The sequence below is a fragment of the Odocoileus virginianus genome, chromosome 23 (genome assembly GCF_023699985.2).
Source record: "Odocoileus virginianus isolate 20LAN1187 ecotype Illinois chromosome 23, Ovbor_1.2, whole genome shotgun sequence".
Lineage (NCBI taxonomy): Eukaryota > Metazoa > Chordata > Mammalia > Artiodactyla > Cervidae > Odocoileus > Odocoileus virginianus.
Window position 1 is genome coordinate 39,019,374 of NC_069696.1, and position 26,044 is coordinate 39,045,417.

Sequence of the window (26,044 nt, forward strand, 5' to 3'; positions counted from 1 at the left end):
TCCTTCCCTCTCGGGGACAGCTTCCTGGATATCTCCAGTCATGACAACCCCTCGGTGCTCCCTTACTCATGTGTACAGCTCTGGGCTGGGTTCTCAGGGCAGATAGGTGAGGAGGACACGGTCCTACCTGCAAGGTATCTCTAGACATCAGTGAGTGAGAACCCACACCCTTAATATTTAGCTCCCAAACAGATAAAAGGGTTACCCTGATAGTTCAGTTGGTAAAGAATCCACCTGCAATGCAGGAGTTGATTCCTGGGTTGATTCCTGGGTTGGGAAGAGCCACTGGAGTAGGGATAGGTTACTCATTCCAGTATTCTTGGGCTTCCTTTGTGGCTCAGCTGGTAAAGAATCTGCCTGCAATGAGGGAAGATCTGGGTTTGACCCCTGGGTTAGGAAGATCTCCTGGAGAAGGGAAAGGCTACTCACTCCATTATTCTGGCATGGAGAATTCCATGGACTGTATAGTCCATAACGTTGCAAGAGTCAGACATGACTGAGAGACTTTCACTTACTTAAACTTAAAGTAAAAACATTTCTTTATTCTCGGCTCTGGCTCAGTATCCCCTGCTCCCACCCCACCACCAAACCTGCTCATTTTGTAATTTTTTTCTGTTTTGCCAAGCAACATGGATCATTTTGCATTCACAGGTGGACCTTCTGGTGGGAGACCTTGCTTTTGAGGGCAGGTTCTAAACTCCAGGGCTTCCCTAGCGGCTCAGACAGTAAAGAATCCGCCTCCAATGCAGGAGACCCAGGTGCATTCCTTGGGTCAGGAAGATCCCCTGGAGAAGGAATTGGCAACTCACTCCAATATTCTTGCCTGGAGAATTCCATGGACAGAGGAGCCTGGTAGGCTAGAGTTCATGGGATCTCTATGATGGGATCTCAAAGAGTCAGACACAACTGAATGACTAGCTTTCTTTTTTCTCTAAGCTACAGGGCCAAGGTTTGCATCCTGCCTCTGCCACCCACTGATTGGTTGACCTGGAGTGAGTATGTAACCTCCCTGTGCTTTCATTTCCCCACATACAAAAAACAATATGATAAATGTAGTGTTTGTCTCAAGGGGTTGTGATCCCCTAAATCAATGGAGCAGGGCCTGGCAGGCATAAGTCTTAATAGTGCTCATCTAGGCTTCCCTGGTGGGTCAGTGGTAAAGAATCTGCCTACCAATTCAGGAAACATGGGTTCAATCCTTGGTCTGGGAAGGTCTCACATGCCTCAGGGCAACTTAGCTTGTGCTCTAGAACCTGGAGTTGCATCTACTGAGCTTATGTGCTGCAACTGAAACCCACGCTCTCTAGAGCTAGTGCTCCAAAACAAGAGAGGCCACCGTAACGAGAAGCCCACGCGCTGCAACTAGAGAGAAGACCTCGTTCGCAGCAAAGAGAAAAAAGGCCAAGCAGCAACGAAGATTCAGCACAGCTAAAAATAAAAATAAATTAACAAAATTTTTTAAAAATCCACAACAACAAAATAATTCTCATCTTTTTTTTATGGGGAATTCAGTCTCTTCCATCTCCACTCTTACTAGAGACTAAACACAGGATGCCCAGTTAGATTTGAATTTTGGATTATAATGAATTCCTTGTTTTTAGCTTGAGTGTGTCCTTTATATTTCTCTCCCCCAGCCCATCTTTCTCCTTCCCTCACTCTCTCCTGGCTTATCCTGGGAGTGCCACTTACTTCTCATTCTGTTACAACCAGCATCTTAAGTCTGATCAAAACTGCCCCTAACTCACTGTGGTAGACAGAAGGCCCTTCTGTTGAACAGAATCAGTCCTCCTCAGGGTGACTGTGCTTTCAATCGGCACCCCTGAACATCCACCTAAACACTTATATACTCATTAATGTCTTGTAATAAAAATATTTTATCACAATTGTTTTTCAGTTAACAATTTTTTCCAGACATTTTGGAATTCACATCTTGGACTTCTCTCTAATGCACATAGGTCTACTTCACTCATTTTGCACACAGGATTCCACCTTAGAATGGACTCAAATGTTGTGATTAGTTTCACTATGGGTGAAGATTTCAACTGTTTATCATTTTCTTCGGCTACAAACAATGCCATCATCAACAGGGATTTTGTGGATGAAAGAAACAATAACATTTGCTCTGCTATTTACTAAAACATATGATAAAGCTAGAACAGTCAAAGCAGTGGGGTCCATGGAGAAGACCACGTAATAAAAAGGAAAGTTTAGAAACTGACAAAGTGCATACACAGATTTTCTATATCAGATACATGGATGAAGAATGGGTGATTCCACCAATGATTCCAGAACATCTGGGCTACTTGTCTAAGCTGGCTTTCCACCTTAAATGCATACATTCCAAAAGAATTTCACACATACATTTTTGAAACACAAAAAGAACCATAAAAAACATAACTTTGGACAAATGCACTTTTCAAGTGGGGAAGGCCTTTGTCAAATCTGACACCAAAAGTGGAGCCGTGAAGGAGTTCACCCCTAGATTCATTTGACCACCCAGACAAGTCCACATTGAATACACTCAAAAGCATGATGAACAGAATTAAAAGGCAAACCACAAACTAGGAAAATAAATTTGCACCATCTGCGAAAGGCCGGCCAGAGCTAAATACTTTTTAAAGGTTACTTAGAAAAAAGAGGACATCTGACACAATGAGATCTTAATGAGTTTAGCTCAGGGGGAAAAAAAAATACAAATGTTCAAGAAACAGGAAAATATGTGCAAACATGTTAGTTTCCAAATAATGCAAATTGAAACAATTTAATGCCATTTTTTGCATATCAGAAAGGCAAAGATTTAAAAGAACCATGATCCTCAGTGTAGGCCAACCATAGACCAAAAGCCTCTCGTAGGTGGCTGGTGGGGGTGGGAGTTGTAAGGTCTTTCTGGAGGGAGGGCAGTAGGGAGATCTGGACTATAAGCTCAAGTGTCCATGTCCTTGGGTCGCTTTCTATTTTACCTTGTTGAGCAATTCTTTCTGACTTTTCTACGTGGTTTTTGAACTCTGCTTCCCTCTCAAACTTTCCCTGGCCCCACTAGCCTAAGTATAAGGAGATCACTTCAATCAGCAACCTGCACTGCTCAAATGCAGGGATTTGGGGGTCCCCTGAGGCTCCCCCAGTCACCTCGAAGAGACTAGCAGTGTTTCCCATGAGTTCAGGACAGTGCTTCCCATGCCAAGTCCGTGGGAAGTGACAATTCTTGGAGTGACAGTAGAGGTTGGTGCTTTGCTACCACACCTGGGGCTGACAGATGCTTGCTGAGTCCAGGGCTACTCTTCCAAGTCTGAAACCCCCAAGCCTCCACACTCTGCCTCCAGCCTCCTGCCTCCAGGCTGGAATCTGCACATTCATGCCTACCAGGGACAGACAGCAATCCTCCACGAAACCAGGCATGTCAGCATCAGAAAAGGCTCTGACTGAGACAAGACAAACTTCAGAATGGGCTTAGCCCGGACCTCAAACTAACTCCAATGATAGATCCATGGAAAGAGAAAGAAGGTAATAGCAAAATCAGGGAAACTCGGTAAAAAGGAAAAGGAAACAAATGAAATGAGTGTGTGTATATTGCCGCCGCCACTGCTGCTGCTGCTGCATTGCTTCAGTCGTGTCCGACTCTGCAACCCCATAGACGGCAGCCCACCAGGCTCCCCCGTCCCCAGGATTCTCCAGACAAGAACACTGGAGTGGGTTGCCATTCCCTTCTCCAATGCATGCATGCTAAGTAGCTTCAGTCGTGTCCGACTCTGTGCAACCCTATGGACAGCAGTCCACCAGGCTCCTCTGTCCACGGGATTCTCTAGGCAAGAGTACTGGAGTGGGTTGCCATTTCCTTCTCTGGTGTGTATATATATAAAGCTCCAATAATTCAGAACCTAAAATAAGTTAATTTCAAAGAACAGTGTGTGTGTGTGTGTGTGTGTGTCTGTGGCAGAGAAGAAGGGAGGGAGAGAGAGAAACTTGACCTTGCTGAAGGTCAAGGAAGGAGGTAGATGGTTAACTTATTTTTCCGGTCTCCATCTGTTACAACATGGAAGCTTCTCCACAGCTTTGTGGAAAGGACCAGCGAAGGGAGCAGGGGTGGCAGGAGGACCAGGCAGGGCAGGAGGAAAGGCAGGCCCTTTCCTCTGTTCCTCCCCCTCAAGGTCTCCAGAGTCTCAGCACACCTGCCCAGGCCTGCTGATGTCCCAAGGGGGCAGTGACAAGTAGTCCTGCTGTTTCAGGGCTTTGAAGAGCTGAACGGCCGGCACCTGGGGAAAGGCCTGAGCTGGAGGCTTCTTGGGCTGGACCACCTGGGTGAGGTCCCTGATCTCAGGACAGGGTCCTGGGGAGGTGGGCTTACTCTGGGGGGAGAAAGGGCCTGGAAGGAAGCAGTAGTCACCCACCTGCTGCAGGACGAGCAGACCCTCGGGGGTTGGGGAGGTGGGGGACATGTCTGCCCTGAGGGGGCCTGGGCTCAGGACAGGGCTGCTGACTCTAGGAGGGGCGGGGCTGGCCAGGGGGGACTGCGGAAACTGGCCTGTGGCTGGAGGGAGCTCCACGTAGCCCTCGAACTCTGGTTTCTGGGGGGCTGAGGCTACAGGGGGCCCATCAGCCAGTCCAGGATGGAAAGCGGGGTTCTGGGCTGAGGGGAGGCTCGGAGGGGCAGCCTGGGAGGGAGATGGGGCCCCGGTGGGTGGGGTGAATATCAGATCTGGAGTGGTGACATAACCAGAGGCTACGGTGCCAACCTCAGGCCAGCCAGTGGGCAGAACTGTGGGGGCCCTGTCCTTCTGGTCTTGACCATCCTCCATCAGCCCAGGCTCTGGAGGGGCAGGGCCCACCACTGACTCCAGGGAAGGGCTCCTCTGGGCCCCTGGGCTGGAATTTGTGTCCCCATCCCTGGCCTTGCCTTGCCCCTTCACCTGGGCCAGCGGGACCAGCTGCACCTGCCCCCCTGCGGGCAGACACAGGTACTCCAGGGACCCCGGGGACTGTGGCTTCCTGCTCACTCCCGTTTGTGGGGGCTCCTGCTGGCCCACAAGATCAGGCAGGGAGCGGCTGTGGGGCGGCCCCAGATAGGGACCATTGAAGTCAAAGCCGGAAGCCTGGCTCTCAGGCCTGCTTGAGGGGGCAGCCAGCCCTGTCGTGGGGCTGGGGGGCTGCTCCGTGGGGAGGTCCGAGGTGGTCAGAGTCATGTCAGGCTCTGATGATGAGTCACAGGCGTCTTTAGGGTCCTCTGTGGTGAGAGGTGACACCTCGCTGTGCCTGCAGTCTACAGGGAACACCCTGTGGGGAGAACAGGGGCAGAGATGCGGGGACCTCCTTGGGCACAGGGGCAGAGCGAGTTGTGGGACCAGAAGCCTGGCCACACCCACAGCTCTCAGAAAACTCAGGGCAGGGCAAGGTTGGGAAGCAGGCCCAGAGCAGGAAACCAGATGCTCCTCAGCCTCCCCATGGGTCTGGCCCTCCAGCCTCCATGCTATCATTCCAGGTCAAGGACCCCTCCCACCCTCCACTCCTTGCCATCACCCAGCTTCAGACCCCAAGTCAGCGTTCAGCCTGGGCTCAGTCATCTCTCCCACGAGGGTTAGTGGCAAGCTGGTGGCTCAGATGCTGAGGCCATGAAGGTTCACAGACCCTCTGCCACCCAGTGGGGCCAAGGCAGTGTGGGGTCTCCCTGGGCAGCAGGGTGAAGGGAGGTCACCTGCTCCAGTCTCCTGCCTCCAGTCAAGTCTGAGGTCTGACCCTTGCTAACCCAGGATGCCTCTTGCTTTAGCGCCACCAGCCTCCATGGATCTCTTCAAACTGAGACCCAGACCCAAGCCACCTCCTCCAAACCTCTGGTGTGCAGGACGGGGCCACCTTCCCACCGCCCAGGGATCCCCTGCCCAACACTCACCCCTCCAGCTGAGGGCAGCTGCTGCCCCATGGCCCCTTGTGTGGGCAGCTCCCACTGTCCAGGGTGGCCATGCTGTCTGGCAGCCGGAGTCCAGCGCTCCCGTTCTGGGAAGAGAAAGGGCGTTTGTATCTTTGGGAGTCAGGGTGCTCCAGAAGGTGCAGATGGAGGGAAAACCTTGAGGATGGTGGAGATTCAGGAGCCCCCAGACGAGGCAGATTCTCAGCACCAGCAGGACGGCCTCCTGACGCCAGGGAGAAGAGGCCAGAGAGGGGCTGGGACCTCGCTGGGGTCCTGGGTCGCCTGAGGACACTATCTGGATTGTCCCTGTTCTGTGCTCACCCCAGCCCCCTCTGCACCAGCCGTGAGACCCTCCCAAGGCAGCTCTGGCCCCGTGTATTTGACCAAAGGGCTCCTGTTCCCCAGGGTCCTCTCAGCTTCCCGCGATGTGCCCCAGACTCACCGCCCTCCCCGCTCAATTCCCTTCTCAAAGGCGCCTCATCTCCACCCTCCACATTCCTTCTGCCTGCTGTGGCCTCTCCCACCTCCCACCACACTGCACCCCTTAGCTCTCAGCTCTGCCATCCTGTCCTCGGAAAGCCACTCTGCCTCCCACCATCCACCTGCCCTCGATGTGACTGTGCCTCTCCTGGAGCCTCCCAGGGACCAGCCCCCCAACGTCAACCCTCCCTCCTGTTCCGGGTGAGTCCTTGCCGGCAGGGCACCCTGAGCGTCGGGGGAGACCAGGGGGTCTCCGCACTGGGCTTGCCGGGCTGGCCTGGCTCTTAGAGATTCCCAGCCCCTCCTCTAGCCGCCTGCACCCCCAGCCCCACTCAAAGCCCCCAGGAAGGGGAGCAGGACAGGGGCGCGGGGACATGGGTGCAGGAGCACGCGAGCCCCAGCACCTCTGCCGCCCTCACAGCTAGCTCCTACCTGGAACAGGTGGCTCTTGCTGGGGTTGGGGATTTTCTCCTCCCATTTCCGGTTCAGCCTGGAAAGACAGCAAAGAGGTGACCGCTGCCCAAGACCTCAGGGCAGCTGCCTGTGCTCGTACGGAAGTGAAACTGCAGCCCAGGGAGAGCTCAGATTAGTCCAAGACCCCACTGGGAGCGGGTGACAGGGCTGTGACAGACAGTGGCCCTGGCATCCTCTGGGGCCCTGGATAACACTGGATAACTCCCCTCTCTTGGAGTCCGCTTACCTGTACCCGTAGACGCCACAGAAGTGCAGGACTGGAAGCAGGATTAAGGTGCTGATGACAAGGATGAGGGCTAGGACCCACATGGGGAGCACTTCAGGAAGCCAGGAAGGAAAAAGGATTATTAGCATCCAGGGAGGGAAAGGGCTAGAGACTCAAAGATGGGGTTCAGCTGCTTCCTTGGGGTGCAGAGGGGGAGAGGAGGCCAGAAACTGACTAAGAAGAAGGGGGCCTTTGTCTGAGCCACGCACAATGTTGGCTAGGTGGGAGGAGGCAGAGGATTAGATACTGGCCAGTAGCAGGAGTTGCTGTGGGAGGCCAGCACTATAGCCAAAGGCAATCACAGGGGACTTCCTGAAGGAGGCAGCATATAAGGTGGTCATTAAGAACAGGGACAACAGGAGAGGCAGAGATGGAGAAAGGGGTGATGGTGGAGGAACCAGAAGGTACAAAGGCCTATCAGACTCTCTCAACTGTCCACTTGGGCTTAAGCCCCTTACTGGCTGGGCCCCTCCAGAACTCCCCTGATCTCTTTCCCTTAGGTCCTGTGGCCCACTTCTCCTTTCTGCTTGGTTGGGGTCCTCTCTCTGGGGCTCTTTCCCTGACAGTCGGCTGGGACTGGGGACCTTGTTGCAAACACTTTGTCCTCTTTCTGCAGCCACCTCCTGGACCTTGTCCTATAATTGTCTGCTGGTGGCCACCATGGCAATGGTGGTAGATAAATGAAATAGCAAAAGTAAAAGATTGAGAAATCAGACCGAAGCTTTCCAATTTCAGGCCCCAGTCTGTAGTTCCTCAGGCTGAGTGGTCCCTGGGTAGTAGCTTCCACAAAAGCTAATGAAAGCATGCTTGTGTGTGTGTGTGTGTGTGCGCGCGCGCGCACGCACATGCTCAGTCATGTCTGACTCTGTGTGAACCCATTGACTGTAGCCTGCCAGGCTTCTTTGTCCGTGGAATTTCCTAGGCAAGAATACTGGAGCAAATTGTTATTTCCTATTCCAGAAGATCTTCTTGACCTAGGGATCAAACCCGTATCTCTTGTGTCTCCTGTATTGGCAGGCAAGGTGGATTCTTTACCGTTTCGCCACCTGGGAAGCCACTAGAAGCCTGGGCCATATTAATAGAAGGCTAAGGTTCAGTCGGAGGGAGACCTGTTGGGGAGCCATGCTCCCTCCTCTGTCCTCTGGAGGCCTTGCCCGCGGTCTGTGTTGCACACCAGGAGGTGTCATTTTCTAATCCCTGATGACGCCTGGGAAGGAAGGATGCTATCCTGGGGTGGGGTTACGTCTCTGTGTTCACATTCTCCCTGTCCTCTGCCCAGCGGAGCTGTGCCAGGAGGCGTGAGGTGAGTGTGGCAGACCTACCCCAATCGGTGTCCCAGGACCTTGTCTCACTCCACTCGCTCCAGATCCCCTTGTAGTTCCCCGGCTCGGGTTTGACTCTCACTCTGGCCTGGTACCTGCTGGCGGGCTCCAGGGTCGGCAGGGACATAGTGTGGGCATTCTGGAAGTCCACGGTCTTGGTGTCCTGCAAGGGCAGGTGTGTGAGCAGGAGTACTAAGGTCTGGGGTGCGTGGGCACAGCTACGAAGCCCTCCCACCTCAGCACCCCAGCCTTCCTGCTACCCATCAGCTCCCAGCTTGCAGTCACTTCCCCAGATCTGAGCAGCATCACCCCCACCACGGAGGACCACACTCCAGAGGGACAGGACCAGGGAGCACCTCTTGTACTGAACTCCTGGCACACATGACAACACGGGGGTGCAGAAACCCTGAGGAGTCACCATGTCCCCCTTCACCCTCCCAGCTCACTTTGGGGCAGCCTGGACCCCAGATATGGTCTCCCCTGGAGTGTGGTGCAGGGTGACCAAACCCTGGACCATCAAACAGATGTTCAGGAGCCCAAGGAGCACTCCCAGCTCCACCACTAACCCACTCCCTCCTGGCTTCAGTTTCCCCATTTCCAGCTGAAAGTTCTGGAGCTGGCTCTGAGGTTTCTGATCTGCCCTCTGTGGAGCCCCAGGTTCTGTCCACAAGGCCCAAGGATTGCCTGGGTGCCAGGGCCAGATACTGAGGCCCGGGGTAGGGCCCTGCCTGCCTCCCCAGGAGCTGCTCTGCTCTTAGCAGCTGCACATTTGCATTCTGGATGAGATTCTTACAAAGAAGTGTCACCTTATTGCGACTTTTGAAAACCTGTCCTCCAGCTGCCTCTCAGCCCTCCCCCTCCTGATGTCTATGCCCCTGTGCAACTCAGGGTCACGTGTACCCTTTGGCCAAGTTCACATCATCTCTGTGAGTCTCAGTTCCTTCACCAAAGGAAGAGACAATGAGCCTGCTCAGAAGGAGTGAGCACCAAGTCCCAGTGGCTCTCTGTGACTGGTCACATGCTGGGAGCCAGGCGTCTGGCAGGTGGCATTTCCCCAAATGTTGTCTCACTGCTCCCTCCTCCCCTCCTGGCCCCTCCGTGGGCACAGGCCCTCACCTCCCATGAGGTTCCTTCCTTCTTGTACTGGACCTGGAAGATGCAAGTTATGTGTGAGTAGCTCATTTTTTCTTCTTTCCATTGCAGGATGTAGCCATCTCTACCCTTGGTCACGTTGAGGGTCGGGGGAGCCATCTGGACTGGAGGGAGGAAAACTTTTAAGGAATATTGTTTCTATATATGTTCCTCCCGTGGAACATTTTTGTGTTCCATGCTGATCACAGGTGCTCTCTCCATTGACCCAGGGCCCCAGGTCCCACCCATCTTAGGGTCTTTGCACCCCCACTTCACCGTGTCATCTATTTTGACCTGAAATGCCCTTCTCTTGGGAGATGTTAATATACACTTGTTTTGTGGTGAGGTGACCAGAAGTATGGGTTACCCCTAGTATTTAATAGAAATAAATGTACTGCTAATTTATTCTAATCTAGAGTATTGACACTGTTCTAAGTATTATTATACATGTGAAATTTATATGAATAATTTCACTCAATTGTAACAACAACTGGATGTAGTAAGTGCTCTTAATCTACCCACTTTTCAGACAAACCATTGAGCCCCAGAGTGATTAGGTAAGTCTGCAAGGACAGGCAGCTAACAAGTGGCAGAAACAAAGATTGCAGTCTGGAAGATCCCAAACAGTAAGTAGCGGATTTAAACCCAGGTAACTAAGACAAATCAGCTGCTGTCCCTGACACACACTAGAGACTGGGAAGAAGAACTTGATCATCGAGAAGCAATGCAGGAGTTTCCTCTGCATGAGGTCCTCTCTATGCAACAGGAACCGGGGAACTTAACCTGCAAGGAACCACAGTCCATTTGCATACCCTCCTAGTACCCAATTGAAGAAGTAAATCACAGATGAATCATTATGAACACTGAAAATATCAGTCTGGGAAGGACTTTGGAAACCTAAAAAAGAAAAACCCAATCTGGGAAAGAAAGGGAAAAATCGGTGGGAAGACCAGGAGGTCGTGGGCAGAAGTAGGAACTTTAGATCAGCTGAGAAGTTGGAGGGGGAAATAAAGTGAAAGTGTTGGTCGCTCAGTCGTTTCTGACTCTTTGTGACCTCATGGACTATAGCCAGGCTTCCCTGTCCATGGAATTCTCCTGGCACGAATACTGGAGTGGGTAGCCATTCCCTTCCCCAGGGGATCTTCCCAACACAAGGACTGAACTGGGGTTTCCTGAATCTTGCAGGCAGATTCTTTACCATCTGAGCCAGCAGGGAAGATAGAGCTAAAAGAAAGCAATCAAAGGTTTTTTAATACTGATATTCTGGAGGAATATTAATTGCATTTTCCTTCATGTTATTTGTCGTTGTTGCATTATTGCTTCTTGAGAACTTCCGGGATAGACTAGAATCATTTTTGTTCCAATTGGCTCCCTGGGCTGTTTCATTGAAATTGATACACATGAAGTCTGGACCATGAGGAACGAAAGAGTGCTGTTGGAAGATGCTCCACACAGAAGGCTAGGGGAAAACTCACTGTTGTCTGAGCTCTTTATCAGTTTCTCTTCCATCTTTGGTCGAACAGAGATGATGTACTGGGTGTAGTTCCTGGGATCGGGCACCGGAATCTGGCATCGGTGCTGGATGTAGGGGCTGCCAGTCTCCTTCTGCACGGGAGAGCATTCTTCCTCCCTGAGGATCACGGCAGAGGTCAGGGCAGGGGGAGGCAGGGCCATGTGAGGGGTGAGACCGCAGGAGGAGCTGTGGCTTCTGCTGGGCTCCAGGGGCAGGAGGAGGCCTGGAGAGGGTGAGGCTTAGAGGAGGGGAGGGGACAGAGGCAGGGGACACTCACTGTGCATTGGGGCCAGTCTTGTAGAAGAGGGTGAAGGAGACGGAGTGGGTTACCTCGGACCTCACTTCCCAGGTGCAGGTGAGCAGGGCGGCTCCGTCAAAGAAGCACTGGAGGTTCTGAGGCTGGGCCTCATCCCCTGGGAGGGAGAACAAACCCTCCTTCAGTCCTCATTCGTTCATTCCCTAGCCTTCAATGGGCTCACCATGAGACTCATCACACAGAGACTGTGGGGTCAAAAACATCAGGGGTTAAACTCAGCCTGGCCTGCCAGCCGTGTGACCTCAGGTCAGAGGGTGAACTCGGTGAACCTTCACACCCCCTGTGCAAAATGGGGAGGACATCTTGGCCTCGGGGTTTGGGGATTTATTAAATAACACCGTCATGCTTGTGTGTCCACAGGTCATGCAGCCCTCACGAAAACACAGCTGCCCATATGCCATTGTGATTAAATTGTCATTGTTCCTCCACAGAACGTGGACAGCAACCTGGGGCCTGGGGGTGAGTCAGATGCAGCTGCTGCCTCTGCAGAATCACAGTAGGGGTGGGGTGGGCTCAAGGAAGCCACTCTGAATACAGAGGACCTGAGGATCCTGACGTGTGGACACTGGACTCCTGTCCTGGAGCTGTAATGAGTTCCCCTCTCCACAAGGGGGCCTTGTCCCAACTCTGTTACCTGGCTGGGAGTTCCAGGAAACCTCCTGGCTCCACTGGCTGGGTCGTCCTGAGAGCCCCGAGCCTGGGGCCAGCCTGGTGCGCACTCGGGCCACGTAGGTGCTGCTGGGCAGGAGGTGCTTTAGCTCCAGGATGGCCTGGGGGGACTTGGAGTAGGTGGTGCGGGCATCCTGGAGGGGAGAGGGGCTGTTGGAGCAGGGCCAGCTGGGCTGGGTACCTGTGGGTTTGGGGCACAGTTGGCGGGGTCCCTACCTCCCAGGAGTCCTGAAGACGCTTGTAGACCACCTCAAACTCCAGGCTGGACAGCCAGTGGCTCTGGAAACCCTCGTGGATTGTACTCCAGGACAGCAGGAAGCTCTCCCTGGTAGCAGTGATGTTGAGGTCCTTGGGTGTGGGGGGCTGCACTGGAGGGAGAGGAAGGAAAGGGTTCCTAAGGGGCTGGACGGCTGTGCGGGACATGAAGGCCCTCTGCGGCCCATGGGTGGATAGGCCTGGGTTCCAGGCCAGGCACTGCTCCCACTGGCTGAGTGACCTTAGACAGACCCCTCTTCTCCATGGACCTCAGACTGCCTTCTGCTAAATCGTGGGGATTCAGTGTGAACATGAATGAAGCTGTGTAGATTCCTAGGCCTCAGAACATAAGCTGCATAAAAGGTGCTCAAATTAAACTCCAAAGGGAGCTAGCTTCCTTCGGTCCCCACTGCCCATGCGGTGGCCTGTGTGGCCTCCTTCCCAGCAGAGGGCACTGTGACTCCTGTAACTCCCTCTTCAGTCCACACTTCATTAGTTCCTCTGCCCAGGGTCATCCCACACCTCTCAGTACACAGCAGACGTGCATCCTTCTCTGGAAACTTCTTGGGTCCTCTCCCCAAGGCAGAATCCCTTGCTCCCTTTCCTGGCCCACCACACCCTTTGTATGGTCCTTACAACCCTGGAGGATTAGATGTTTCCACATCTGCCTCCCCAAGTAGGCCAGGGACTTGTGGACACTCCAGGGTTCCCGGTCCTCACAGGAGACCACCCTTGGCCGGGGACCCCAGGTCTTACCATGCTGGCTCAGATTAACGGTAAGCTCAGTGACCAGAGGCTGGTCCGGTCGGAATGAGAAGTAGTCAAAGTCAGCAAGGACAAAGCTTCGGTAAGGAATAACACATTTTCTGGGTACACAGCCAAGACAACCGCTGTTTAACCAGGCCTTGTCGTCACTAAGATTGCAGGACACTCGCTGAGGATGGTCCCTGCCAGGAGAGGACAAGGTTAGCCCAGAGAGAAGAATCACTCACTCACAAACATTTACGGGTGGTTCCTATGTGTAAGGGTTTGTTTAGTACCAGGGAGCCTGGCAGTAAACAAAACACATGCAAATCCCTGCCTGTAGTGCAGACATCCTAATACAGGCAGACATAGACAAAACAATGAAGGAATGATGTCACATGTCAAATGGAGAAAACTGCACATAGACAAGTCAGGAAGAAAGAGGTATGAACAGGCCAGGACGGCTGGCCTGGGGATACAGTTTGAAATAAAGGAGGCAGGGAAGGCCTCTTGGAGAAGGTGACATCTGAGCAGAAACTTGAAGATCAGGGAGGGAGCCATGCCAAATCTGGGGAAAGAGGATTTCAAGGAAAGGGAACGGCAAGTGCAAAGGTCCTGGGGGTAGGCTTAGGTCTGGAGTGTTGTATGACTAGGCAATTAACAGTGCATGCAGAGTAGAGATGTGAGGGTGGGAGGTCCAGGAGCCTAGTAGAGGGAGGTTATAGAAGATCAGTGCTTAAAAAGAATGTAAGGAATTTTGAATTCACTGCAAGTGAGGAAAATTGAGAGTTATGAGCAAAGGAGTGATGTTTTGACACACACTTTGAAAGGATTCCTCTGGCTGCTGAGCTATGGATAGATTGAGTTGGGTGGGGGTGGCAATACCAGAAGCAGAGGGACAAGTTAGGAGGCTTCTGGACTATCTCAGTGATAAGAAGTGGTTTGAATCAGGGTGTTAGCCAAATTCACTTGCTATTTGAAGATGAAGTTGATCGCATTTGCTGATGAGTTGGATGCCGTGGTGGAGAAGGAAAGGAGGGAAAGGAGACTGAAAAGCAAAAAATAAAAGACTGCCCCCATTTGTCTGGCTTGAGCCCCTGGAAGCTCCCCTTTAATGAACTGAGATGGGATTCTAGCACAGGGGCTGTCTTTGGGAGGCAGAGCAGGAACTCGTTTAGGACACTTGAAGTTAAAGACTATACGGGACAATGTGGAGAGGCAAGTGTACCTATGGTTCTGGAACTTGGGCAAAGGTCCCGGCTGGAGAGAGTGTGTCTGGGTCAGAGATCCAGTCTGGGGCTGGATCTCTGCCACTGGATGCAGATGCAAGAGAATGGAGGTCCAAGAGCCCTGGGACATCGTCCCCTTCAGAGTAGGGAACAGACTAGGAAACAGAAAAGGTGGGCCAGGGGGACGTGGGGAAGGGCCTGGGTGCTGGCCAGGGTCCGGGAGGGAGGTGCCACAGTGGGACCTCGTGCTTAGGCCCAGCCAGGCCTTGTCAGGGGCTGCCTGTGGGTGCGTGGGGAGAAGGCCAGGACTAACCATTGATTTACACCAAGTGGGTATCGCTGACTCCAGCAGGAGCAGTTTAAATGGCCTGCTGGGGGCAGCAGAGTCCTGGGAGAGTGGGCTCTGGAGGAAGTACCTGAGAGGCACTGGAAATAGGGCTCCAGACAGATCGCTCTTTAGAGGAGGTTCCCTCAGAGGGAAGTAGAGAATGGACAGCCGGGCTAGGAGACTGGACTCGGGAGACCCTGAGCTACAGTCTGGTCGGCACCTGTTAAGTGAATCCCAGGACAGTGTCCCTCAAGAACATGGGGACAGTGGAGATTGGGATGGCAGTGATTTCCTTGAGCAGCAAGACCAGGTGGGACCCCGGCTCTGGCCTCAGACAGGCCTGCCTGGGACAGGTAATCACTGCAGGGAGTATCCAGGGAGGTGGCAGGCCATGGTGGGGGAAGGTGCTGGGAAGCTTCTCTTCTGGGGGTGTCTGCTGTCCCAGTGCAGGAAAGGCAGGCCACAGCTGAGGGTGGGGGTGGGGACAGTGGACAAGGAGGACGGAGGCTCTGGGGAGAGCAGTGGAGAGAGTGCAGGGGCAGTGCTGCTGCGGAGCGAAAGCCCTTCTTCCTAGGGGAGGTTGTCAGGGGTCTCCCCAGACCCTGTGATGCCCGCTGTTTAATTACTTCCATCATGGTGAGTTAGACTATCACTGGATCCCAGAATGGTGGGAGCACCTTCCCAAATGGGCTATGCCCTGGAGACTAGGTAAAGAGAGAGAAAGCCCCACTCCGGAGGGAGCAGGGCCTGGGAGAGACATGGAGCTTAGCCTTGCAGGCTGGACTCAGGACACTGGTCCTGCTAAGGCCTTGACCCCACTGTGTGGCCAGAGGGACGGACCTCACCTCTGCAGCCTGTTTCTCCATCTGTGAATTGGGCATCATGTCCCTGTCCTGCCCACCTCATAAGGAGGATGAACCAAAATTGACTTTTGCCGACTGATTTTGTTCAATTGTGACAAAATAAGAGCTTATCACCATCATCAACAATATTAACATCGGAGGCTCTTCCCCCAAACCGGACATCAGACCCAAGCCCCTGGGCCCAAGGGCTGCCTGATGGGGCAGGAGCTCCTGGGCAGGGTTCTCCCATCCCTGCACTCTGTCCAGCCCCGAACCCCTGGCGTGCCCACACAGCAGCGCCCCTCGCTGCCCTCCAGCCCTGGGCCCTGCCTCACTCACTCCTTGAGCCTGCGGTAGAGGGTCACGTTGACCAGTCGCTGGGCATCCTGGGTATCTGCCCACCTGCAGATGATGCGGCTGGTGTAGTCATTATGACAGCGCAGGGTCTGTAGCGGGACAGTCTCTGCCAGTGAGGGAAGCAGAGAGAGAGTCACAGCTTCCCCCTCGGATGGCACAGCACTGCAGAAAAGTCTCCCAGAGCCCAGGCAAAGGTCCCCAGGGGCCTTGACAGGGGCAGGGGGGCTGTCTCTGCAGGCGTGCAGGTATAAGGGAGCCAGCTGTGGACCCTCCTGTCTGGGGAAAAACACAATATTCTAGCTGATTCAGAGCATGTGTCCTGAGCCCCTGCCTTGTCCTCCTCCTGGAGGAACAGAGTCCCTCCCATTACAGGTGGGCACATGCTTCAGACACAGGCCCTGCCCCTGGGCCCCTGGGTGGGTGCAGCCTGCGACCAGAGGCATAAACTCACCCCTAAGGGGCCTCCTCTGGGACCGCCTCACCCTGCTCTTGGATCAGCCCTCACTGAGCCTGATGCTTGGAAAGTGGAGTGTGGTTCCCAGGGTTATCAGGGGAACTGAGTTTTCCGGGAGCCCTTGGGGAGGGTGGTCACTGGTCTGAGGAGCCCCGGGTTGGGGGCCGTCTCAGCAGGGCCTCAAGGCAAGAGGAAAGACCCCCCACCCAGGCTGAGGGTTCCCCAGGAGCAAAGGTACAGAGGTCGGAACTGGTCAAGACCTCAAGGTTCTGAGTGCCTGGGGGGAGAGAAGTTCAGACAAAGGACTGGAATGGCCAGCCGGGAGCTTGGAGGCCTGGAATGCCACACTGGGAAATGTGGACAGAGAGGCCACACAAACACAGAGGGTCTTTACAGGAGGCCAGAGAAGAATGAGCGGGAGTGTGGGGGGAGGGAAGGGAGGCCTCCAGGGAAAATCAGGAGAGAGAAGAGATGGTGGGGGAGGCTGGGGGTCTGGGTTTTGTGCCCTGGCCGTAAGAAGGGGGGCACGGAGTGGGAAGGGGTGATCTGGCTCACCTTCAGCCCCTGTTATGCTGAGTCCCCAGCAGAGAGACAGCAGAGCCAGGGGGAGCAGCCCCCGGGTCGGCGTCATCTCGAGATTCAGCTCTGGAGAACAGGTGGCCCGCTCGGGTGGGTCCAGGTCTGGGCAAGGTGTGGGCTCCTCACTGTCCTGGAGTCTTGTGTTCCTCCCCTGCTGGGGGCTGGGCTAGACCCATGTCATCAGCTCTTGGGAATCCTCCTCTCTTTGGGATCCTGCCTCCTCCAGGCCTGTGGAAGGAAGTGTCAGCCTGTGGGACTCGGCCCACGTGGTAGGGCGGACCCAGGCACGGCCTTGCTGCCTGGCTGCAGCCCACTGCTGCCTCAGCCTGGCCCCTGGGACCGTCCCTGCCTCTCAGCTCAGTGCCCGGGATGTGACCATGAAGGAGATGCTCTTAGCGGCCTCGGCAGATGTGGGTTCCCACTGGGTCACACTGCCCTGGTGATGAGAAAATCCAAGAGGGAAGCCTGGTATTTGATTTCTCCCCCACCAGGTACTGACCTGGGTGGGGGTCACTGGGTGTTGGGGTGTGATCCCCCTGTGGGAGTGAGCACGTGCACATACCCTCAACACACACCACACACCACACACACACACACCACACACACACACACCACACACATACACACACACCACACACACACACACACACACACCCACCACACACATACACACACACCACACACATAAACACACACACACACCACACACACACACCATACACCACACACATACACACACACACACACACACACACCACACACCACACACACACCACACACATACACACATACACACATACACACACACCACACACCACACACACACCCCACACACACACCCCACACACACCCCACACACACACCCCACACACACACCCCACACACACCACACACACACCCCACACACACACCCCACACACACCCCACACACACACCCCACACACACCCCACACACACACCCCACACACACACCCCACACACACACCACACACACACACACTCCACACACACACACCACACACACACACCCCACATACACACCACACACACACCACACACACACACACCCCCACACACACACACCCCACACACACACACATACACACACCAAACACACACCATACACAACACACACCACACACACACCACACACACACCATACACAACACACACCACACACACACCACACACACACCATACACAACACACACCCCACACACACACCCCTACACACACACACCACACACACACACACCACACAGACACACACACACCCACACACACCACACACACACACACACACACACCATACACAACACACACCCCACACACACCCCCTACACACACACACCACACACAGACACACCACACACAGACACACACACACACACACACCACACACACACACACACACCACACACACACACACACACACCACACACACACACACACACACACACACACACACGAGCCTGGTGCTCTCCCCACCCTGTTCCATTTACCTCATTCCTCCCACACTGCCCCCTGAAATGCCGGTTCCCTTTTTTTCTGCAGAAGGTTGGGGATTTCCTCATTTCATTTCATCCAGCCCGCGGGAAGTACCAGGAAAGTAGTACAGAGGACCATGACTCCTTTTCTGTCGGTAAGATTGTCGAAAACTTCACTCAAGCTGCACAGACACATATACCAGAAGCTCTGTTGCTGGGAAAAGCACAGCTCGGGGCTCAGCCAAACTGGCTTTCAACACAGGCCCTGTCCCTCCTGTGCTGGTGGCCTGGGCTGACTTACCCGTACCCTCTGAACCTTGCTCTCTAAATCTGTAAAATGGGCCCAACCCAACGTATCTCACATGAGAGCATGAGGGAGAACCAAACTTGGTGATGTTTGTGGGGTGGTTAGTCCAAGAAATGCCTGGGAAGGAAGAGTGGGTTTGTCTGGGGCTGGGGGAGAGTATTTTAGTTCCTGCAGGGGAGCAGTGCCTTGGCAGGCAAAGGAGAGTCTGCCTGAGCTGGTGCAGCTTGCTCTGTCTACCTGGAACTCAGCTCAAAGCTCAGAGCTTCTCTTTGGGTCTTACCACAAATGCAAATACCTCACTTGTAAAGAGGTAAATTCTTCTGAAAGTCAGTTATCAGTTTAACACAACTCTAATCAAAACTTAGCAAGATTTTCTCTTTTTTTGACAGGAATTCACAAGGGAGAAAATATGTGTGAGGACAGTTAATGAGACTTTAAAAACTAAGAAGTCTCATAGAAAAATGGGTCTTCCTCAATGGCTCGGAATTAAAGAATCTGCCTGCAATGCAGGAGACACAGGAGACACCGGTTTGATCCCTGGGTTGGGAAGATCCCCTGGAGGAGGAATGAAAACCCACTCCAGTATTTTTTCTTGAAAAATTCCAGGGACAGAGGCACCTGGCAGGTGGCAAAGAGTCAGATACAACTGAGTGAGTAAGCCCTCATCAAAAACAAACTTATGGCTACCAAATGGGAAGCAGGGAGGGGTAAATTGGGAGTATGGGGTTAAAAGATGCACATCACCATATATAAAATAGATAAGCAACAAGGACTAACTGTACAGCACAGGGAACTATATTCAATAATAAACTATTATAAATAAACTATGTTTATAATAAACTATAATGGGAAAGAATCAAAAGTAAAACAAATACAGAGAGAGATATATATATGTGTGTGTGTGTGTATAACCAAATCACTTTGCTTTACACCTGAAACCTACTAAATATTGTATATCAACTATAGTTCAACAAAATAATGAGTCTCCTCCCAATAGCAAAATTTATTATAAAGACCTGATAAGTAAAGTAATGGATTTTCACACATGTGCACACACACACACACACACATATACAACAAATCAGTGGACGTACTGATCAGATGAACTGTATTTCGTCAGAGAATGTACTATGTGACGAAGAGGAACCATAAATCAGTATTAAGTGATGGAATAATAAAAAGTGTTGAGACAATTAAAAAGCAACATAAAACATATCAGCCTAAATCCCTACCTTACACCATTCCCCATGGATTCATTTCAAATCAATGAAAAATTTAAATATAGGCAGTTAAATCCTCTGAAACTTGCAAGCTGTACAAGTGAATATCTTTGAACTACTTAAGCTTCAAAGCACTAGAAGAAATCAGAGACAAAGGCTGACAAATAAAAGTGCATAAAAGTGAACACTTCAGTATTTTATAAAAATAACTGAACCATAAAGCAAAGGACAAAGTGCAAAATAAATGTGTGTGCCAGAAGTATGGAGAACAAGCGACTACCTTTATGCTTTAAATAGTTCAAACAAATTAAAGGCGTCCAAGGACACAAGCATAAAAGACACCTACATGCAGAGAATTCGTATTAGTGGCTAACAAGTACAAAACACTTACCATCAGCTGGCCGCTGTTCAAAAGGGGTTACAGATATTAATACATCAATGTGTAGGTTAAAATCTCCACTTTGTAGATGAGCAAACTGGTATAGGTCCATGATGATTCAGCAGAAAGGAACAGGCTGAGACTATAGCACAGGAGACTGGCTTTAGAATTTGTGTTCTTAACCAGTCATAATAGTGAGTGGCATAGTGTTGTATTTCCCAATTATTGGTATCGTACATCTCTATTCTGACATATACTGACCCAACAGACACTTCTACAGATGTGCACAGATGTCTGTGCAAAAACAAAACAAAACGTTGAAACATCTCAAGTAGCATACTCAGGGAGATTTGAGAAATCATGGCCATTTAAGAACAGATTGCTATGCAAAGAACAAATGGAGTTCTTGGCATTTGAAGGTATGAAATCCATTAAAAAAAACCAAACAAACACCATAACTCAATAATGGGCCAAATCAGAATTAACACTATAAACTGTCATGTTACAAAGGTAGATACTGAAGACAGCAAATAGACTAGGAAATGGAAAGTCTTAGAGAAAAACTGAGGCCTAGGAAAGAAATCCAAGAGTTCCAACATCTAGAAGAAGAAGACAGAGAACTGAGGGCAGGTACTGCAGACAGTGTCGGTTACCTAGCTGTCCCCTCTTCCCTTGGTAACGAAAGGTTAGGTCTTACCTAGGTTTATTGCCGCACAGAATAAAAGATTTTATCTCTTGCACTCTCCTACTGCTAGGTGTGGTCATGTGACTAAATGTTGTCCGAGAAGATGTGAGTAGAATCATTGGATGTGCCTTTCAAAAAAAGTTGCTTAAAAGAAGTGGTTCAGGTAGGAGAAATCCATCTTTGCCCTCCTGCTTTTTCCCTTTTCTCCAGTTTGCAGTTTGGAAGAGAGGGCTCGAGTTCCAGCAGTCATTTTGAAGTATAAGGTTCTCTTGAGCGTAGAAGTCACATACAACAGAAAAAGAGGAACCTCGATCCCTCTTCTCGCTGTGGACCAACCGTACAGTCTGAGACTGCCTACCTCTGGACATCTTTTATGTGAGGGAAAAAATAAACTTGTATAGTTTTATGCTATTGTTATTTGGGGGTTTTCCATGTGCCAACAAAGAGATACGAGCAAATAGAAGGAAAATTCACAGGGCTTTAAATCAGGCAATAATCTACTAAGTTAAAAGCAAGATTCATTTTTAATAACACCATACTCAGTCACATGCTAATAAACTTTTAGTCATCAAAGAGTAAAAGGGTAATCCTAGAAGCTTCCAGAAGGAAACAAACAAGTTATTTTCAGTGAAAAAAAAGATTGGGTTTGCAAGGTCCTCTCACAAGTAACACAGGACTCTAAATAGATAGTAATGTCTTGAAAATATTGAGAGGAAAATATGTTTGAACCTAGAAATATAAAAATTCTAGCTTACTTTGAAGTTCAAGGGGGGAAAAAATCACAATATTTTGGAAATGTAAGGATAAAAAAAGCTTTCCAGATCTTTTTAAAGAAAATTACTCTAGCATGTATTTCAGAAAAAAATAAAAGTTCCAAGAAAGAGAGATAGCATATGATACTGGAATCAGTTTTGAAAAAAGAAACCAATAGGACTTACTGTTAAGTAAAGAAATATTGTTACTGATTTCCCTGGTGGCTCAGACAGTAAAGTGTCTGCCTACAGTGAGGGAGGCCCAGGTTCAATCCCTGGGTCAGAAAGATCCTCTGGAGAAAGAAATGGCAACCCACTCCAGTACTCTTGCCTGGAAAATCCCATGGATGGAGAAGCGTGGTAAGTTACAGTCCATGGGGTCGAAAAGAGTCAGACATGACTGAGCAACTCCACTTTTCAAAGTAAAAGCAAATAAATACACAGTAACAACATTGAAGCAAAACTGAGATCATTTTAACACCTGTTGGCTGTGAGGTTACAAGTAAAAAGCAGAGATGAACTGAAAGCTTGCTAAGGATCTTGCCTTGTTTGGGAGGAGTGTATATATTTTGAGTAAGCCCAAATGCTGATGGAAAATATAAGTTAAATATAAATATGTGTGTTTAAAATGTAAGGGTTAAAGATCACTATGAGTGAGGATTAACCATGGAAACCAGGGGATGACAGGAAGGGGGGGAAGGAGAAGGAGGGAGAGGGAGGAAGAGGAGAGAAAAGCCAGATGCCTTCTCACTCAAAATAAAATAAACATGCTCACCAAAATTCTCAAACTCATGCAGAAATTTAATGATAAAAATAGAGATTGGAAAAGGTGAAAAAAGGCACAAATTCACTCCAGACAAAAACAATCTCATAGGATAACCTGATGAACACTTTAAAAAGAAGAATGCATCAACTCTATTTGTGATTAATAGAAATAGGCTAACAGACATATTAAAAGGAGAAAAAGATAAGCTTATCTTGACAGATGCCCTTAAATATTTGATAGTACAAAAGCCATTCCTGATGAAACAAAGAAATAAACCTTGGCAAATGAGGAATTGAAAAGAACATTGGCATTTCTGGGTATGTACTAGAAAACTACAGTAACATTAAAGTCAACAGAAATGTCAGTACCCTCTGCTTTAAAGTAGAAGGCTGACCACTGTTGTTGTGAGCCCTATTTGGGGATCAGTCTTACCCCAAGTAATCTCTAAATTCAAGACAATTCAAATTAAGACTCCAGAAAGATTTTCAACTGGCTTAACAAATTGATTCTAAATTATAACAAATCCAACTCGAGGAATTTGCTCTATTGGTTAGAAAAACAATGAGTATAATAGTAGACAGATGGAACAGAAAATATTAAAGGAAAGAACTACTTAGGAATTGGAAATAATAATAGAATTTCAAATCACAGAGAATACATGATTTGCACACTCAAAATTAATGATATTGAGACAACCAGTTAATCATTTTTTAAAAGTTAGATGATTACTTATTGCCTACATCTCCAAATTCTAAATGGATTAAAGATTTAAATGTCAAAGCTAAAATGATAAAAGCTCTAAAATATTTCTTTAATCTTAGGGACTGAATAAGACACTGAATCCAGAAAGCCTGAAATATAAAATAATGACAGATTTGACTTAAAAGCAATGAATATATCTTTATGCAATGCAAGGTATCTTTAAACACACCAAAGAAAAAATAGAGTGGTAATCTGAAAGACATATTTTCAACATATGTCAATAAATGGTCCATACACGTAATAAATGGAACACTCCTAAAATGCTCCAAATGTGTTAGTACTCAATATGTAAAGGACAACCAGCTCATTGAGAAATGTAAAGGACATTCCCATGCACATTACAAGCAGAATCCAAATGGCCTTTCAACACATGTAAGATGCATGACTTCACCTATCACCAGGGAAAGGAAAAATACAAGTGAGAACCAGATACTTTTCATCTATTACACTGGACCCAATTAAAAGATGGACTGTTTCCTTAAAGAGAAACCAGCCTTTTTATGCACTACCATGGGATATGTTACTTCAGCTACTTTGAGGATGGTTTGACAATATCTATTATTATTTTAAGTGTGCAGTCTCTTGCCCAACAATTCTGCTTCTAGGAATCTGGGCTCTAGGAATGCTTTCACAGGTGTGGAAAACTGGAAACCACCCAACTGTCTAGCAACATGTGATCGGGTAAATTGTGGTGTATCTGTGAAATGGAGCAGGACCCCCTGGTCCTTGCCCACCCTCCACCCCGCGATGTCCTCTGCCTGCCTTTTGTCTGTGGAAAACTTTAGTCAAAGAATAAGTTTAATCAGAAAAGTGAGAAATACAGAAACAAAGGAAAATGGTCTAAAGAGACCAAATAATAATAATGCAATCATTAAGCATAGTCAAGGATCTTTAACACTGTCTCAAGGGCTGTAGATAATATTCTGAGCCATATCCTGTGAGCTGTCTTATAGATACTAAAACACCAAGATGGAGAAGTTAATTTCATGACGACCAGACTGTACCCACAACATAAGCTGCCACGATTCCGAGAACTGGCCTCAAAGAAATGGGAACAAATGGACCCCGGAACTGAAGATTAACTGTACCTAAAACAATAATGATGACGCTGGTGAGATCACCAATGACCAATCTGAAGATGACTGTCAGAGCTGATTGTGCTGTTTCTGTATGTAGCCCCCATCCCTACCTTCTGTTTATAATAGCTCTTGCCCTTCTGGCTGCCCATGTGGGGAGTCGGCCTTTGGACAAACGTCCACAACGCCCTGCCACCACAATTGCCAGCATCTGAAATAAAGCAAACTTTCCTTTCCACCAACCTGGCCTGCTTATTGTCTTTTGAACAGCAAGCAGCCAGACCCCACCACGCTCTTTCAGTAACACCTAAACTGATAAATGTCATGTATCTCTTAGGGCTAATTAACGAGTCAAATCTCTACATCTTATTATGGAATGTTGTCCAGAACGTAATAATAAGTGGAAAACTAAGCCCTAGGACAACATGTATGTTATAATCACTTTTATGTACTCCCAATTTTTAAATTTTTAGCAAAACATAGATCCATGGATTCACTTGTTTAATATTAAATATATTCATGAAAGAACTCAAGAAGTATCCTGTGATGTTAGTAGATATAGAACAACATAAGTAAAACTAATGAATGAAAAAAAGGGTGACCAAAATTAGCAGGACAGATTTTGCTTGTTATAAAACCATTAGAAAGCAAGGAAGATGATAAGCAGAGAAAATTAGAATCTGGTTATACAAAAATGTAACAGCGAGGTGTCTAAAGACTAAACATTGCACATTTGCAACTTGTCACTACAGGCTGCCTGGCGAGTCCCCACAGGCTCTTATCTCAGTGGGGACCCAGAGAAACACCTGTCTTCCCATCCACAGGGCAAGTGCACACCTGGACGAAAACACCCCCAGACACCCACCACCTAGCCAACTCACTTCAGTAACAGGCATCCACAGCTGGGCCCAAACGTAACGTATCGACAGTGGTCAGGGCAGAGTACGACCATTAAGAAAACATTCTCAGAGGGGGGAAGACATGTCTCTAAGTAAGGAAGGAACCTGCTCCCTTCTTATCTTCTGACATGAGCTTCTCAACCCACACCAGTCTAGGTCTGAGCACAGCAAGTTTCCTGGCTTCATCATCTGCCTCCAGTATCTCTGCATCCCCGTGGACATCCACACGTGTGTGCAGGCACACGAATGTGTGTGTATGTGTGTGTACACACAGACTTTTTCCAAACCAGGATGTCAGGGACTATCGGCACTCCCCTGTTCCAGACAGGAGACAGAAGCCCAGGACAGGATATTATCACTGCCACCAACACTTTAGTGACACCTTAGTGATACCTTTGTGACAAAGTAAAGACAATGGTACACAGCTGTGTGACACTCAGACCTGAACTCTCTACTGCCCCAGGCATCTTCCCCGCTGACAGGACAGTCAGATCCGGCAGTGAGGACGGAACACCCAAAGCCCTTCCCCCAACACCCAGGCAGGTCGGTCCCTGCTGTCTGCATCCTCGTCCACTGGCTGCTTGGGAGTCTGGGTTCAGATTTTCCCAAGAGGCCAAGCCCTAACTTCCCAAGTCCCTGGGGCACACTTGCCCACTCGACACCCCCAGGCTCTCCCTGTCCTTCCCTCCCAGACTCCCACACGCCCCTGCCCCTGATCCCGCCCTTCAGCCTGCCCCAAAGCCCACACGTACCCTCTTTGTGCCGGGACAGACGGACCTTCTGTGGTGTCTCCTGGAGGCAGTCAGCGAGCCTCTCAGGCTTCCTATTTATGCTGACGTTGTTAGGAAACAGAG

The 26,044-nt window shown here is 50.0% G+C and overlaps 1 protein-coding gene and 1 long non-coding RNA gene across 4 annotated transcripts; one reads left to right on the forward strand and one right to left on the reverse strand.

Annotated features, from left to right (window-relative positions):
- Window positions 1-521: 521 nt before the first annotated feature.
- CSF2RB (colony stimulating factor 2 receptor subunit beta) lies at window positions 522-26,044 on the reverse strand. Of its 3 annotated transcripts, XM_020891943.2 has the most exons (15): window positions 25,943-26,014; window positions 20,263-20,392; window positions 16,834-17,085; window positions 15,807-15,930; window positions 13,081-13,271; window positions 12,286-12,437; window positions 12,035-12,203; window positions 11,362-11,497; window positions 11,047-11,201; window positions 9,557-9,696; window positions 8,441-8,603; window positions 7,080-7,170; window positions 6,812-6,869; window positions 5,882-5,985; window positions 522-5,268 (listed from the first exon to the last, which is right to left on the reverse strand). In XM_020891943.2, the coding sequence occupies exons 3-15, from the start codon at window positions 16,907-16,909 to the stop codon at window positions 4,158-4,160; spliced, it is 2,670 nt and encodes an 889-aa protein (XP_020747602.2). In that variant the 5' UTR covers window positions 16,910-17,085; window positions 20,263-20,392; window positions 25,943-26,014; the 3' UTR covers window positions 522-4,157. The 3 variants fall into 3 exon arrangements, with proteins under 3 accessions (XP_020747602.2, XP_020747603.2, XP_020747604.2); XM_020891944.2 differs by lacking the exon at window positions 20,263-20,392 and having other exon boundaries at window positions 25,943-26,044; XM_020891945.2 differs by lacking the exons at window positions 20,263-20,392; window positions 25,943-26,014 and adding an exon at window positions 18,360-18,996.
- Window positions 18,273-21,341, forward strand: LOC110136337 (uncharacterized). Its single transcript, XR_011483019.1, has 4 exons — window positions 18,273-18,499; window positions 19,041-19,301; window positions 21,006-21,040; window positions 21,146-21,341. It is a non-coding gene; the product is annotated as an uncharacterized lncRNA (long non-coding RNA).

What these genes read in the sequence shown, in the direction of transcription:
- CSF2RB (XM_020891944.2), bottom strand. Translation starts at nt 16,909, where the DNA reads ATGACGCCGACCCGGGGGCTGCTCCCCCTGGCTCTGCTGTCTCTCTGC. An exon ending in AAGACTGGCCCCAATGCACA is followed by an intron (nt 11,202 to 11,361) that starts GTGAGTGTCCCC and finishes CGTGATCCTCAG; the next exon opens with GGAGGAAGAATGCTCTCCCG. An exon ending in GCAAGAGCCACCTGTTCCAG is followed by an intron (nt 5,986 to 6,811) that starts GTAGGAGCTAGC and finishes TTCTCTTCCCAG; the next exon opens with AACGGGAGCGCTGGACTCCG.